This window comes from Heteronotia binoei, chromosome 1 (genome assembly GCF_032191835.1).
Source record: "Heteronotia binoei isolate CCM8104 ecotype False Entrance Well chromosome 1, APGP_CSIRO_Hbin_v1, whole genome shotgun sequence".
Classification (NCBI taxonomy): domain Eukaryota; kingdom Metazoa; phylum Chordata; class Lepidosauria; order Squamata; family Gekkonidae; genus Heteronotia; species Heteronotia binoei.
The window spans coordinates 19,148,769-19,165,651 of NC_083223.1; the positions used below are offsets into that span (position 1 = coordinate 19,148,769).

At 44.7% G+C, this 16,883-nt stretch overlaps 1 protein-coding gene across 1 annotated transcript in view; it reads right to left on the bottom strand.

Moving 5' to 3' along the window:
• Window positions 1-15,457, bottom strand: part of RB1 (RB transcriptional corepressor 1) — a 64,433-nt gene extending 48,976 nt beyond the window's left edge. Inside the window, exons 1-10 of the mRNA XM_060231801.1 lie at window positions 15,278-15,457; window positions 11,823-11,940; window positions 9,883-9,992; window positions 8,369-8,494; window positions 6,553-6,591; window positions 5,800-5,867; window positions 4,326-4,436; window positions 2,969-3,114; window positions 1,641-1,718; window positions 646-752 (exon numbers count right to left, since the gene is read on the bottom strand). Coding sequence (XP_060087784.1) covers window positions 646-752; window positions 1,641-1,718; window positions 2,969-3,114; window positions 4,326-4,436; window positions 5,800-5,867; window positions 6,553-6,591; window positions 8,369-8,494; window positions 9,883-9,992; window positions 11,823-11,940; window positions 15,278-15,375 — 1,001 coding nt within the window. The 5' untranslated portion in view covers window positions 15,376-15,457. The remainder of the gene's footprint in view (window positions 1-645; window positions 753-1,640; window positions 1,719-2,968; window positions 3,115-4,325; window positions 4,437-5,799; window positions 5,868-6,552; window positions 6,592-8,368; window positions 8,495-9,882; window positions 9,993-11,822; window positions 11,941-15,277) is intronic.
• Between the last annotated feature and the right edge of the window lie 1,426 nt (window positions 15,458-16,883).

Genomic DNA, 16,883 nt, shown 5'->3' on the forward strand with positions numbered 1-16,883 from the left:
ATCTGATGGCCAGTTTGTGGGACACTGCAGGGGGAGAGGGAAAGCCCGGGGGGGGGGGGGGGACTCCTATAGACCTCATAATCCAGGCAGCTGTTATAATCTAAGGGAAGAGCTAAAACACGATTGGTTAGCTGAAAAAGTGTCAATAGTTCTCTGGATCTGAGGCACATTTTAATCAACTAGCATCTTCATGACTTTTCAACACCCACATTTCTTCCCTTTATATTCAATATATATATGCATAACAACTTTACATCCTTAGAGATACTGAAGGATTATGACTCAGTGGCAGAGCATCTGCTTTGGCGCAAAACGTCCCAGGTTTCACACCTGGCATCTCCCATTTAAAAGGATCAGATCACAGCTGATGTAAAAGACCTCTGCCTGTGATCTTGGAGACACATGAAGCTGTCTTGTGCCACTGGTCTGTTTGTCAGGTTTGTCTGCTCTGATGGACAGAGGCTCTCCAAGATCACAGGCAGAGGTCTTTTACATCTGCCTGTGATCTTGGAGAGCCTCTGTCCATCAGAGCAGACAAACCTGACAAACAGACCAGTGGCACAAGACAGCTTCATGTGTTCTACAAAAATTTGACAATGCAAAAATAACAGAATGAATGAATGAATGAATGAATAAATACATTACCATTCTGTGTGATTTTGTAAAGTTTCATCTTTCTCCAGGAACAACCTGGCATCGATATCCTTGTTTCTCAGATACATTTCTTCATATTTGCTTGATATAGTCTCAACCTTTGGTTTCCAAAACAGTGATTTTTATAAAATCAGTACTGATGAAACACTATCCTTGCTACAAATATTTATTCTTGAAAGTGATTTTATTTAATATATTTCAGTTAAACAAAAAAAGCATTAATAAACCAATTAATCTATCTTGCTTACTTTATTTTACACAGATTAGTTTACATGCCACATTTTAAAAAAGCTGTTATTAGCTGCTCCTTGAAAACTTGTCAAAAACATAGTGTATAGAGCAGGGGTGGCCAAACTTGCTTCATGTAAGAGCCCCATAGAATAAATGTCAGATGCTGAGAGCCACAAGACACGAACATCAGATGTTTGAGAGCCACAAGAAAGGGAGGGAGGGAAACAGAATCATAGAGTCAGAAGGGTCACCTAGCCCAACCCCCTGCACAATGCAGGAAACTCACAAACACCTCCCCCCCTAAATTCACAGGATCTTCATTGCTGTCAGATGGCCATCCAGCCTCTGTTTAAAACCCTCCAAGGAAGGAGAGCCCACCACCTCCCGAGGAAGCCTGTTCCACTGAGGAATTGCTCTAATGGTCAGGAAGTTCTTCCTAATGTTGAGCCAGAAACTCTTTTGATTTAATTTCAACCCACTGGTTCTGGTCCGAACTTCTGGGGATAATGGAAGGAGGGAGAGGCAGAAAGAAAGCAACTTTAACTTTAAATGCACCCCCCCCCAAGCTGCTAGCTGGCTTGGCTTGGAGATTTAAAGAACAAATGCCTTCTCTGTGCAGTAGCGGGGGCTTCAAGAGCCGCATAGTATGTATGAAAGAGCCACAGTTTGGCCACCTCTAGTATAGAGAATATATAGAAGCAGAACTAGGGTTCATTGCAAACTTCTTTAAAGATATTACTTTATTCTCATATTACCTCTGGAAGTCCGCTGGAAGCTGTAATTCCCATAGAATTCAAGAATGGAATAAAACTAGTGAAGTAAATATTTTTCACCTAAGAAAAAAGCAAACCAGCAGAAAATCAGCACTATGGAGAGTTCCCTTTTATTCCTATTGCTGCCATGCGCAATATGATGAAATGAAACGCACTCGTTCAGAAATTCTACCACCAGTATGAAACTGCCTCTTGTAGTTATGCTTTGAAACACTGCACTGCTCACACGCCCCACTCTGTGAAAAGTTCTAAAAGGTGCTTATTGTTTTGAGAACAGCATTCAGGACACCGTTCAAAGGCACCCTTACTGACCCTAACAGGAAACAAGGCAAAAGCTTCAAGCTTTAAGCCAATGCATGAACATAATAGATTACTTTTTCATTTGAAAGATTTGTATATTGCCTATTAACAAAAAAAAAAAAAAAAAAAGGCTGAGAAATTCCAGAAGGCACTCCACACAGTAAAACACTAAATTATCAACCGTTCAAAGCACCCTATGAACATTGCATTTGGAGCTGGATGAGAGAACCCCATCTAACCCATCTAGATAATGTCAACGAACCAAAAACTGGGGAGTACAATCAGGTTTAAGCTTGCACCTACAATGGCCCAAGTGAGATGCCAAGTGAATGGAGGTGGGACGGGTAATCTGTACAAGAGGGGCCACCACTGAAAGGATGCTGTCTCTGGATGATCACTTCAGAGGCTGCAGCAGGGCCTTAGTAGAAGGTATTCATCCTCAGTCGGGATCATCTGGGAGCAATACTATCCTTTAGGAGGTATCCCCATCCCAGATCCACACAGAAATTTTAAAGATCAGAACTTTGAACTACACACAGAAGGAAATATTTATGTAGCCATTAAGCATACGTCAGCCAGGCTAAGACTAACCGGCACTAATCTCACAAGCTCTGCATAGCCACCAGCTGAAATATTTATAAGGTCATGGAATTTGAACAGATATTGCCAACTCTGAGCAGAGAGACAGTCCGATGAATGTTGACAAAGAGTACAGCTTCAATGAATAACAGAGGAGGCCTATTCTGGCGGCACAAGTATTTCCTATGTACAGGAAAATCTCCACTCTACTGGCAGGAAGAGCAGGAAAAAGACCAGGAATGGTGGACCAGGGCAAGAGCCCAGGAAGCATCACCGCCAATGGGCAAGATTAAGGAAGGAACATGTTGAGATAAATGCCAGAGGAGGCAGGAAACCGAAGAAAGAAGTGTTTCTCTCTCTGTCTTTAAACAACAGTGCTGGCATCAGCTAAGAAAAACAAAACAGTACTTTACATGTTTAGCTGGCCTTACCTCATCCAAATTACAGTCATGTTCCTTGCAAAGTTCCTCAATAACCTTTATATCTGTATCTGTTTGTTTTGATGCACGCAAACTTCTGTTCTGACGCCTGGGAGTTCGTGTTGCGCTATTAGCAGACAAGGCACTCACAGTAGATTCTGGAATAAGAAAGCAAGCATTGGTCCAGCATACATCATCATAATGGGCTGCCTTCTACCAGGCCATGCAGCTACTAGCAATATATCCTGTCGGTGGAAGGATTTTTGCACCAAAGGAATGCGCCAGCATTAACTGTGTGGAGTGACAGGATGTCAGACTGTTTCCTTCTCTTCTATCCAATGGGTCTTCAAAACACATTCTTTGGATTACCTCAACCGCATCTGTGCATGTCCCTATTACCCTTCTTCTCTCAACTACTGAAATCAAGAGGCTCATTTTTAAATCTAGGGTTTTTTTTAATCTCTCTCCCAATACTTTCAGCAGTCATCCTATGCCTCTGATTCAGTTTCATATTTATCACTGCTAGTCTTTTCATGCGATACAAAGATACAGAAGAATCTCCATGTGAAGAAAGCTTTTGCTTGTTTGGTGGGACAAGAACAGAGCAACAGGGAAATTCTGAAGTTCTCAGAAGAGGAGGAAGGTATTGGATTCATATCCCGCCCTTCGCTCAGAGCAGTTTACAATCTCCTTTCCCTTCAGACTACAGAAACCCTGCGAGGTAGCTGGGGCTGAGAGAGCTCTGACAGAAACTGCTTGAGAGAACAGCTCTGAGAGAACTTGTGACTGACCCAAGGTCACACTAGCAGGTGCATGCGGAGGAGTGGGGAATCAAACCCAGTTCTCCCAGATTAGAGTCTGCGCTCTTAACCGCTACACCAAACTGGCTCTCAACACCACCAATATCTAACAAAGGAAGCTTTGACTCTTGAAAACTTAAACCCCAAAAATCTCATTGGTCTCTAAGGTGGTAATGGACATAAGTCTATCTGTTCTACTACAGACCAACATGGCTATCAACACCACCAGTGTTATGCAGGTAATATAAGAATGCTACTACTATAATCGTCTTCCATTTCCTGGCATGAAGTTAGCTTTAAGTGTTAGCTTTTCCTCTCCTTTTACAGCAGCATACCACAGAAATGCCTTACAACCACTTCAAGTTCAGAATGAGCTGGAGGTGCCAAAGAAAAGAACAAGTGATGTACTAGAGATAAGTTGGGACAACTCAAATATTCTATCACAGTCTGTAAATATGGAATACTGTTATGAAGCATGCCAGACAAAACACAACTAAATTTCTTAGTATGAAAAGGCATATCATTTTTTAGACTATTCTCTTCATTTTAAGGAAGATTAAAATGTTTACTGTATGGTTCCTTGAGTACGGCAGGAGGCAACAGTTTGATATAATAATCAAGTACGCAAAGCAGTAACTGGAAGGAGATAACCAGGTCATCTTCTATCTGCAACACTTTTCCTGAAAATAGCAAGAGGACAATGTGTTAACTGGGCAATCATTGCACAATTACCAGGACAACTGTAATATTTCGTGAAGGAAGGAAGGAAGGAAGGAAGGAAGGAAGGAAGGAAGGAAGGAAGGAAGGAAGGAAGGAAGGAAGGAAGGAAGGAAGGAAGGAAGGAAGGAAGGAAGGAAGGAAGGAAGGAAGGAAGGAAGGAAGGAAGGAAGGAAGGCAAATAGATGGGGGAGGGAGTTAGAGGTAGAAAGAAAGCAACTTTAACTTTAAATGCATTCTCCAAGCTGCCAGCTGGCTTGGCTTGGAGAAGTGATTTAAAGAGAGAAATCCCTTCTCCAAGCCAGCCAATGAGGCAGTGGGGGCTTCGAGAGCCACATAATATGTGTGAAAGAGCCACATGTGGCTCCCGAGCCACAGTTTGTCCACCCCTGCACTAGTACATTGCGTTGGACCCCCCCCCCCCCAAAAAAAGAAGCAGAGCTCTGCTCATCGATCTTCTCTTCCCTACCTCACCCTGTCTTCTGCAGCCCCCTGCGCTACTTTGGAAAGCTGCTCCTGAGGGCCTGAGCACCCTCAGAGAACAGAATGAGATGCAAGTTGGAGATATGTATGTTGTGGGACCCCATTCTTTGGCTCATAATGCTCAGGAATAAAGAAAACCCTAAGCCTTGCTATAGGAAATGGCTAAGGGTTGAATCTTACAGAACTGTAGATGCAATGAGTTTGCAGAAAGAAGTTTTGCCATGTTCCTTTCTCCTCCAGCAGCATCTGCTCCTTCCTGCCTCCAAAATCCACACAGTTGTGGATTTAATCAGCTAGCCTCCTAAATGTCATCCTGGTAAAGAATCATCATGTGTTTACACGATAAACTAGCAACATTAGGTATAATGCAAAGGAGCAAAAAAAGTTCTCGCTTCAGACCAGCTGCCTGATAAACTTTTAATTTAAATTGCCCTCTTTTAGCATTAAGTTCATCTTTGTCAGAATCAAACAAAAATCTTTAGCATTGCAACTTGGTGTATTATAGCATTAGCTAAAATAATGAAAAAATATTATTCTTATAGCTTTCTCCCTCACCCCCAAGCTGGACTTCTGAGACAACTAAAAGAACAGTTATGTTATTGTTGGTTGTTGTAGATAAGTTATTGTTGTCATTCACTCCCCCACTTAGTATATAAGGGAAAACACTATATAATACCATACTTAAAAACCTGAGTATCTTCTATGAATCCAAAACAGTAATGAAGCAAAGCAGAGCATAGAGAATAAAAGTTCCTTTAGCACACTGTCTGCATTGGTAAATGTGAAATTATAACTATCCTTTGAAGCAGCCAAACAAATAAACCTAAGCACTTTACCACTTACCTTTTGCCAAAAGGAATGTGATCCAGCATAATTTTAGAACTAATGAAGAACTTCGTTCAGAAGAACTTCTACAAATTGGACACAAGAAAACTGTAGTGAAAACTCCAGATCTGCAGTTTCAAAAACAATTCTCACACACACACACAATTGGCAATCTGTTGAAGGCTGCTGCTACGGGTTCAGTTCTATACACCAGAAAGTTTCCAAATTAAGAAAAAAATAATCATCGTTGGAGATGCTTGAAAAAAGGCAAGTTGCTTTGCAGCAAAGCCAAATGTTTTCTGTGCAGGAAATCTGTAACACATAGAGCTGCCCCCAAGAAAGGAGAAAGTGTGACAACCTTTTGCCTCCAGAAGCAATCCAGACTATCGCTAACCTAGGCTGGCAGCAAGAACTGCGCTGGCCTCCATCTAATGATCTGCCCCTCTCCTTGAATCCATACCTGGTTTCTTAAAGTGTCATCAGTATGCAACGATTTAAAATATGATGCCTTTACTATTTCCTGCAGATGGTGCCCTCATCTCACAAATCTTGACCACAATTATTTGGATGCAAGTCTCACTAATTTTAGTTGGCAGTTGCATTTGATTTAGGATCACAGCCTAAGGTTTTTCTTTTTAAAACTGAAATGTAAATACAGGTTCACTATAATGCCAAACAGCCTAGCTTCTCATCTGCCCTTTACCTCCTGTTACACTCTGAAACTTATACATGAGCTCTTATTCATTTATATATTATACAAAACAAACTTACTGATCACTAGGCTGGTCAACATAGATCTGTCCCCAAGTCCTAAAAACAAAAACAAAATTATACATATCACTGGGCAATACCTTTCCAAATCCATACGGTAAAAAAAAAAATCAGTAAATATACACATATTTTAAAATCTTGCATGCTTTAAAGAAATTTCCCCCCTCCTGGGGAAAACCAAGCAAGTTGACCAGAGGCAACAAATGAAGGACAGCTGCCTGTGAGCAAGAAGCAAAAATGGAATAATACAATATCAGCCTTCCTCATCACATCCACTAACATTCCAGACCTAATACAAAAATGAACTTGGAACTGAATAAACCTGCTTTCAAATTAAGGTGCTCACAAGCAAAAACAAAAAACCCAGGATGACTGTTCAAAGACTCAACAGTATGCTGCACAGACATTAGTCTACAGCATGTTAAGTCTGCAAAAGTTACTAGTTCTCAGAAACGTAATAACCCATGTTGTTTACATCCCAGGTGTCCTCAAGTCCTAAAAACCAAAAAAAACATGCATATCATTGGGCAATACACCTTTCCAAATCAATAAGTGTTTGAGAGATGCTAAAGCCCTGAGCAGATTGTTACCATATACAAATTGCGAACTGGCTTTCTTCAGCAATACTACCATTATGAATTTGTCACAATTTGGGCACTGCCTTCGAGAACAACCAGAATTTATAACATCCAGGAATCTGTTCCTGAGGCAGCCAAAGACATTGACAGGCATGGTACAGGAATTAATCCCGAGTCACACACAGCTACAACCATGACCAGGTGCACGAATCAGTTATTCTAACTGAACAAGCTGACACCCAAGGAGGACATTGAAGTGTTTTGCTATACATTTGTACCCATAAACTTTGTAGCTATACTCTGGATTGGTTGCTAGTGATGTCAAGCAACCTTCTAACCTCCACTGTGACAACTTTTTTCTTAAATATAAGTATTTTAAAAGGTCAGACTTCAGTTACACAGCTGAATTAAACCTGGTTCTGATGGCCAAGCTCCAAATGGTGCTTTACAATCATTTTATTCTTCTTTACAAATGGTTAACAGGGCTTGAATCTAGTTAAGCTGGGAAGTATAAAGCTACTTTGTAGATAGCATGACATTCTGATATCATTCAAGTATGTCTGTTAAAATCTGAGTAACTTCTGTCTTTTCCTCATAAGTTTGTATCATTTCATAAGCTCAATTCCTGGAGTTCCTTCTTCTAAGAAGTTTCGAGTGCCCTAAACCTCCCCAATGACACAGGTGAAGTGTATAAAGAGAAGAGAAGAAATTGGATTCATATCCCTCCCTTCATTATCTGAAGGAGTCTCAGAGCAGCTTACAATCTCTGCTCCCTTCACCTCCCCACCACAGACATCCTGAGGTAAGTGGAGCTGAGAGAGCTCTTTCAAGAACTGCTCTTGAGAAGAACAGCTTTGCGAGAACTTGTGACTGACTCAAGGCCACATCAGCAAGTGCATGTGGAAGAGTGGGGAATCGAACCCAGTTCCCCCAGATAAGAGTCCACGCATTTAACCACTACACCAAAACCGATGTCATAGTGATAATGACTGCCCATATCATTAATTGCAAAAGTATATTTCTGAAACTACTTTCTGGTAACATTTTTGGAATTTTTTTCAAGCTGTTGTCTGAATTCCCAGATGCAAACTAATTTGTTACATCTTAGCTCTCAAAACAAAAAAGCAAAGGTTTTCATTATTACAATCCCCTTTAAAGTACTTGGCTAAGCAAATAGAAAGATTTTTTTTTTAAAAAGACACATTCTAATAGTACGCGATGAACAACACGCAGTTTACCTTTCTAACTTCCGGTATAGTGCAAACAATACATCATATTTCTTCTTCAGGCGTGATATAATACTACCCACTTTAGTACTAATTGTGTCCTCCATTTCTTCAATCCGATTAACGAATTTACATATGCTATAAGGATAGAGACAAAAGGTAAAACCTTCACAGTTAATTTCAGATTCCGAAGCAATGACTCACTACAATGTCATTTAAAAACCACAATGTTGCACTCAACCAGCAATAACATGCAATTATATGTGACAGCGCAGTTCACCCAACTACTATGAACATTCTTTGGCCAAAGCCCATATCACTCAGTAACTGCTCTGAGCAAAGTAAGTGACAGTCATTCAGACAGCAAACAGTATTTTAATAAGCTCAAATCAGGTGTGGCCAAACCGGCTCAGGAGCCACATGTGGCTCTTTCGCATATTGTGTGGCTCTCAAAGCCCCCGCTGCCTCGTTGGCCAGCTTGGAAAAGGCATTTGTCTCTTTAAATCACTTCTCTAAACCAAGCCAGCCAGCCGCTTGAAGAATGCATTTAAAGTTAAAGCTGCTTTCATTCTACCTCCCTCCCCAATCTATTTGCTTTCTTTCCACCTTTCCTCCTTCCACTCTCCAACATCTGATATTCATGTCTTGCAGCTCCTCAAACATCTGATGTTTATTCTATGTGCCTCCTATGTTAAGCAAGACTGGCCACTCCTGGCTTAGACTGTAATTATGTTATCTGCTGGCAGAAGGCATTTCAACTACAGAAGAGCGAGACAGCAGTTTTAGCCAATTATCCCTTCTGCTTGCAGAAAGTTGAGTGGATTCAGTGACCTACAGATACCAAAAATCATGGACCTTTCCTAAACTCCCATTCCCCAGCTGTCTTCTAACTGCAGGAAACGGTGCTCTCAGGGTTGGGGGACAGAAGGAAGGGGGCAAAACTACTCCATCTTTCTGCCAATGGAGCTCCACTGATGAAAGAGGCAGAAGGGGCAATTTTGTCCCCCCTCTCCCTCCACTACAGCTTCCCAGCCCATGTGGCTATTAGTCCTCATCAGGGCTTTTTTTTTTTTGTAGCAGGAACTCCTTTGCATATTAGGCCACACACCCCGATGCAGCCAATCCTCCAAGAGCGTACAGTGCCTACTGTAAGCTCCAGGAGGATTGGCTACATCAGGGGTGTGTGGCCTAATATGCTAAGCCTCAGAGTCCCTGCTACAAACAAAGCCCTGGTCCTCATGAATCTCCTGCAACCTAGTAATAAACTTTCGTAGGGGCTGGAAAGAACTGCTGAGAGGAGACAGTGAGAAAGTCAGTGCCTTCCACTGACAATCTGGGGGATCCAGCCCTCCATGCTTCTAGCTAAGGCCTACTGAGCACCAGGGGCATGATTTCACGGGACACAGAGGGAGACTGAAAAAGTCTTGTTTCTGTTGTGCCAGGATCTACATCTTAGGACTTTAGTGTTACTATACAAATACTGCACATCAATTTAATTGCATGACCTTACCCAACCAGAAACCTACCTAATACTCAGACATTTCAGAAGCTCTGTAAAAGTGAATGTCATCTCATCTGAGTCGGCTGCCGCAGCAAAAATACAGATTCCCCACAGCTCTTTTTTAAGATGGCTTTCCTAGAAGAAAAAGTTTCCATGTGCACTGTAAGTCATCTGCGGAATACAGCTGTCAACATCAATCTGATGCATTAAAACATAAATGCCATTCTCCTGGGGCCCTTGTGTCTGCATGCTTAGTCACTTGGTGGAATGACGCCTGTAGGCGTAGAAGAGACTACACTTGAATAAGAAATAATCCAGCGACTGCAGTCTTGGACTTGGCTGTGGGCAGAGGCTTCCGCATGATGCCTTTTTTATGGGGTGGCGTAAGGTGGACAGCAAGATGCAATCCCTCTTGCTAGTCATTCCACCATGGATAGCAAAGGGCCCTATCCCATTAAGTGCCAACAGGAGGAATGTGGGTTTTTTTCCCCATGTTCCTCTCCAGCTTGCAGCTGCTTTTGACTCCGAGAAAGATGATTCCAGCAGTTGTGGGGTGTCTGTGAACAGGCAAGAACATGGGTTAGGGGTTGCCATGGAGAGGAAATGTGTTAACTTGCTCCCTCCTTCCATCAGCACAACTGGGTTGACGGAACGGCAAAAAGTCTCAAGTCAGGTGATGTTTAATTTTTTTTAAAGTGTGGTGTATGTTCTTTCTATATTTTAAGATACCTCTCCCTAAAGTCACCCAGCAAACTTCCATAGCAGAATGGGGATTTGAACATGAGTATCCCAGATCCTAGTCCAACGTTCTCAGGACTAGGGCCAGGCCTTCTGGTGCCCTAGGGTGGGGGCCACCCCCTCCCTCGAGTGATTTAAATCACGGAGGAAGGCACCGGCCGCTGCCCTCCCTGAGAAAGGTTCCAGCAACCAACTGATTGGCGGGGCCTTTAAAATGCCTGGGAGACTGGTGCCTGCTCCTGAGGGCTCTTTTGATCACACAGAAGCGCCGGCAAAAGCGGCCGGGTCGGCCCCCCCCCCCTCCATTTAAAGAGTCCACCAACCAGCCTGAGAGCCAGTTTTGTGTAGTGGTTAAGTGTGCGGACTCTTATCTGGGAGAACTGGGTTTGATTCCCCACTCCTCCACTTGCATGGCTGGAATGGCTTTGGGTTAGCCATAACTCTGGCAGGAGTTGTCCTTGAAAGAGCAGCTGCTGTGAGTGCCCTCTCAGCCCCACGCACCTCACAGGGTGTCTGTTGTGGGGGGAGAAGATATAGGAGATTGTAAGCCACTCTGAGTCTCTGATTCAGAGAGAAGGGTGGGATATAAATCTGCAGTCCTCCTCTTCTTCTTTAAATCACATGGAGAACTGTGTGCAGCTGCTCCTGCCACTCTTCTCGTGTGATCTGAATCGCCGGCAACAGCGGGGGCAGCCTTCAAGCACCTCTGCCATGGCTTGAAAGCCACCCCCACCCCAATCGCATGGGGAAAAAAGGCAGGAGCAGCCACATGCCTCCCCATGAGATTTAAAGACCTTGCCGACCAGGTGCTCTGCAGGCTCTTTAAATGGAGGGGGAGGCTGGCCCAACTGCTTCTGCCCGCACTCCCGCATCATCGCGGGGAGCGCCCAGGAACAGCCAATAGCCTCCCGGGGGATTCAAAGGCCCCGTTGATCAGCTGATTGACAGGACCTTCCACTGGCAAGGGGATGGCAGTAGCTGTTCCTGGGCACTCTCCTGCATGATTTAAATCACCTGGGAGGGGGTGGTTCCCACCCTCAAGGGGGACCCAATTCAGCGTGCCCTAGGCGACTGTCTAAGGTCAGTGGGTGTGCTGGCCCTGAATACTCTCACCACTACACCATGCTGGCTCACCTTGAATGCAGACGAAAGTTTCCTAACATTTTAAAATGCTAAACACATGCTAATGGCCATTACAGTATTTTTTTTAAAAAGCAAAATACTCACTACATTTCCGCATGTAAATAACACATTTTCATACGACTGCCAAGCAGTGGTTCTTATGCTGTCTGATACCCGTAAAGCATCACATAAGGCAACAAAGTCTGTTTCGGAAAAAGGTAACCTAACAAAGAAAAATATACATAATTTATCAGGAATACACACGCACATGTATATGAACGTATTTAGAATATTAGGGCCCTTGCCAGTAATGCTCATATTGTAAATACAACGATAAGCAAATGACAATGATTTTATCAAAACTGAAAAAATACCGATGCACAAAAGGACAATAGCTCAAAAGGCACACAACAAGTCTCTAATGGTGTGAAATCCACAGTAGGGTAAGTAGTTAACAAGTCCATGTTCATGCTCAATTTAAATGTCCATATAGATGTCTTCTCCTTCACTGATAGATCCATATGAAGGGCATGGAATTCAAAATCCAGCACAATAAACGACGATGGAATCTGTCTTCTCCTCTACACGCTTGTCAGCTAATTACTTATCGTGTTTCGGGCTCGCACAAGGCAACCTCAGCTTTATCAAGCGCAATCATTCAATCCAAGGGAAGAACCTCCAATATTTCTCACATCTTACACACCAAATAACCAATTTTTAATGCTATCTGGTGTGTAATTTCACACCATTAGAGACTTGTGTGCCTTTTGAGCTATTGTCCTTTTGTGAGTGTGCATCAGCATTTTTTTATATTGTGAATACAGCAAACCACATAACATAGCAGCCACTTTAGCACACACAATACAATCTGCGTTTTCAGCTGCAGAATATACAGCGAAAGAAATATAGGTTGCCCAAATACTGTACAGCTGCACTGTACGAGGCCTTATAAGACACGGAAAGCTTGGGTTCCAAAGATTATGGTACTCTCCTACAACAGTACCACAAGGTACTCCCAAAACCTAAATATACATAGACACTATTAAGTAAAAATATTCCTCACGCCCATGACACTGGTAACAATAGGAACGCACCTCTCCTGCACACCCCACCAAATATCCATATGCAAATGAGAGGGAGGGAGAGCCGAATACTAAATAGTCAGCACAGGCAATACTGAAGATTGCTTTTGTCCCAGTCTTCCTCATCCTATACTGAAGCCATGGAGCACATACTCACCAGGAACTTTTTGCTACTGTGTGCAACTACATGAATATGTATAACAACCACCGGGAAGTGTTATGGTTGATAATTTGTTGGGTTTTTTGGGGCGGGGGTTATATTAACTGATGTTAGATTATGTTAATAATATTTATATTTACATTTCATGTTTTGTTTTCTGATTGAAAATATGTTTGTTTTTTTAAAAAGTGTTAACACTGAGCTAGATATTTACATTCACAAGGATAGCTGCATTGGTTTGAAGCGGCAGAACGAAGTTCAAGGCCAGTGGCACCTTTAAGACCAATCAGGGGTCATTTTGTAGAAAAATAGGTGGTGGAGCTCCTCCAGGGATTGTTATGCAGCTGCACCTACTATTCAATGGACAAGGAGGTGGAACTCTCAGAAGGAGGAGGCAGAACTCTCAGGAAGGTTCAGGAGCTGGGCTCCTGTGAGCTCCCACAGAATCCGAGGCCTGAGACCAATGAAGTTTTATTCAAGGAATAAGCTTTCATGTGCAAGCACACTTTACAAAAGCCTATACCTTGAATAAAACTTTGTTGGGCTTAAAGGTCCACCGGGACTCAGACTTTGGTATTTAAAAACACTTGCTTGTGAAAGAAAGGGAAACATGACAGAGAGGCTCTGTGGAACCAACACAGGAAATAGCACCTGCAGGGGTGGCCAAATTTGATTAACGTAAGAGCCACACAGAATAAACATCAGATGTTTGAGAGCCACAAGAAATGAATCTCAGATGTTTGAGGGAAGGAAGAAAGATGGGGGAGGAAGTGGGAAGGAGAAGCAGAAAGAAACAACTTTAAATGCATTCTCCAAGCCACCATCTGACTCAGTTTGGAGAATAGGTTTTAAAAAAGAAATGCCTTCTCCAAGCTAGCCGACAGGGCAATGAAGGCTTCGAAAGCCACACAATAACTATGAAAAAGCCACATGTGGTTCCCAAGTCACAGTTTGGCCACCCTTGACGGGGGAAGAAGGTGAACCTTCTGAAGCTATTTCAACACGACCCAATCTAGACACCAGCTGTCAGAACATGCCGGGGCGTATCGACAGCACCACTGAATTCTGCAGCCAACCTATCTGCACAGGGTTACCAACAAAGCTGCCACAAAAAGCCTCTTTTCTCTCCTCCCCTGTACTACAGAGCCTGTAGCTTTTTCCTCCCTTCCACCTTCCTCCTGCTCCACCTCCAAAAGCTAAGGGACACCTAAACTTGGAACATAAGAGAAGCCATGCTGGATCAGGCCAATGGCCCATCCAGTCTAACACTCTATGTCACACAGTGGCCAAAAAACTTACATAGGTGCTATCAGTGGGGCCAGGACACTAGAAGCCCTCCCACTGTTGCTCCCCACAAGCACCAAGAATACAGAATATCACTGCCCCGGACAGAGAGCTCCATCTGCATCAGGGGTGGACAAACTGTGGCTCTTTCACACATATTGTGTGTCTCTTGAAGCCCCCTCCATCCTGTCAGCCGGCTTGGAGAAGGCATTTCTCTTTAAATCACTTCTCTAAGCCAAGCCAGTCATTTCAAGTTAAAGCGATTTCTTTCTGCCTCTCCCTTTCCTCCCTTCTGCATCTATTTGCCTTCCTGCCTGCCTGCTCTCAAACATCTGATTTTCATGTCTCAGGGCTCTCAAACATCTGACATTTATTCTTTGTGGCTCTTACCTTAAGCAAGTTTGGCCACCCCTGATCTATATACCCTGTGGCTAAGAGCCACTGATGGACCTCTGCCATCCTCAAGCCAGACAAGCAGGCCAGGCTGAAAAGGTGGGGCAAAGGCCAAGATCCCCACCGGGGTGTGCCCGGATCTCGAAACTTACCCCGACCAGCTGTCAGTCACCGAGCCCCATAACACCCCCCAATATACACACACCCATCCACCCCAGGGAGCTGCGGTCCAGCCCTCGCCTCCCTCAAGAGGCGCCCCTCGCTCTCCCAGGGGCAGCCAAGGGCGGCGTCGGGACCCCTTGGGGATGCTTGTGCCCAGGGCTTTTTTGGTAGCAGGAGCTCCTTTGCCTATTAGGCCACACCCCCTCGATGTAGCCAATCCTCTTGGAGCTTCCAGTTGGCCCTGTACGAAGAGCCCTGTCAGCTCTTGCAGGATTGGCTACAGAAGAGGGGTGTGGCCTAATAGGCAAAGGAGCTCCTGCTACAAGGAAAAGCCCTGCTCGCGCCCCAATGAGGTCCTGAGGCGCCGACCCCAACGCTCCTTCCTCAGGGCCGGCAGAGGCGTGTCTGCACAGCCCCGTCTGTCCCTCAACAGCCGCGCACAAAGGCCGCCCTCCTTCCTCCCCGCCCGCCAGGCTGACCTGTCAGGGGCCGGCTGCGACGGGGCGACGTCCCCCGCTGCGGGAGGCGGGCCGGCTGAGGCGGCCTCTGCTTTCCTCGGGGCGCGGGTGGGCGCCATGACGGACGGAGGCGTGAGGGAGAAGCGGCGCCTGCCTGCCTGCCTCAGCTTCAGGATGCGGCGGGCGGTTCCGTCAACAAGCCGCACCGCCCCTCCCTTCGGCCACCGCCTCTCTCGCGCGCAAACGGCGGGAAAACTCGCCACGCCCCCCAGCGTCGCGTCACTTCCTGTTTCTGCCTCAGTGGGACGGAGAGGTGGGAGGTGGCTTTCCCCCCTAGAGTTAGGGAAACGCTGCTGCGGTCGCTACTTCCGATCTATTTTCTCACTCTCAAATTTACTAATGTAGACAGATCCAGGTGGGATGTAGAGCGGGGTTGCCAATCCCCAGGTGGGGGTAGGGGATCCCCCGGTTTGGAGGCCCTCCTCCCGCTTCAGGGGCATAACAAAGCAGGGAGTGGGAGGGAGAGTGGAGAAAGTGCAGACAAGGGCAACTAGAATGATTAAAGGGCTGGAGCACTTTCCCTATGAAGAAAGGTTGAAACGCTTGGGACTCTTTAGCTTGGAGAAACGTCGACTGCGGGGTGACATGATAAGAGGTTTACAAGATAATGCATGGGATGGAGAAAGTAGAGAAAGAAGTCCTTTTCTCCCTTTCTCACAATACAAGAACTCGTGGGCATTCGATGAAATTGCTGAGCAGCCAGGTTAAAACGGATAAAAGGAAGTACTTCTTCACCCAAAGGGTGATTAACATGTGGAATTCACTGCCACAGGAGGTGGTGGTGGCCACAAGCATAGACAGCTTCAAGAGGGATTGGATAAAAATATGGAGCAGAGGTCCATCAGTGGCTATCAGCCACAGTGTGCGTGTATGTATAAAAATTTTTGCCACTGTGTGACACAGAGTGTTGGACTTGATGGGCCGTTGGCCTGATCCAACATGGCTTCTCTTATGTTCTTACGTTAACTGTCTGCTGGACCCATCCAGTCCAACACTGTGTCAGACAGTGAAGGTCGATTCCCATAGGGTATAATGGAAAACTGATCTGTGGGGCTCTGGGAAGGCTGTTTTTTGAGATAGAGGCACCAGATTATCAGCGTAACATCCAGTGCTTCTTCCCAAAATACCAAGTTTCAAAAAGATTGGACCAGGGGTTCTAATTCTACGAGCCGCAAAGAAGGTGCCCCTATCCTTCATTATTTCCAATGGAAAGAAGACATTTAAAAGGTGTGCAGTCCCTTTAAATGTGGTGGCCAGAACTCCATGTGGAGTTCAATTATGCTTGTCACACCCTTGTTCCTGGCTCCCCCCCCCCCCAAAGTCCCCAGATATTTCTTGAATTAGACTTGGCAACCCTAGCAGAGATCCAGGTGGAGAGCCGTGTTGGTCTGGGGTGGCCAAACTGTAGGTCGGGAGCCACTTGTGGCTCTTTCACACATTTTGTGTGGCTCTTGGACTCCAAACCACATTTCTCTTTTTAAATCATTTCTCTAAGCCAAGCCACCCAGCAGCTGGGAGAATACATTTAAAGTTGATTTCTTTCCCTCCCTCATCACACCCCCATCTA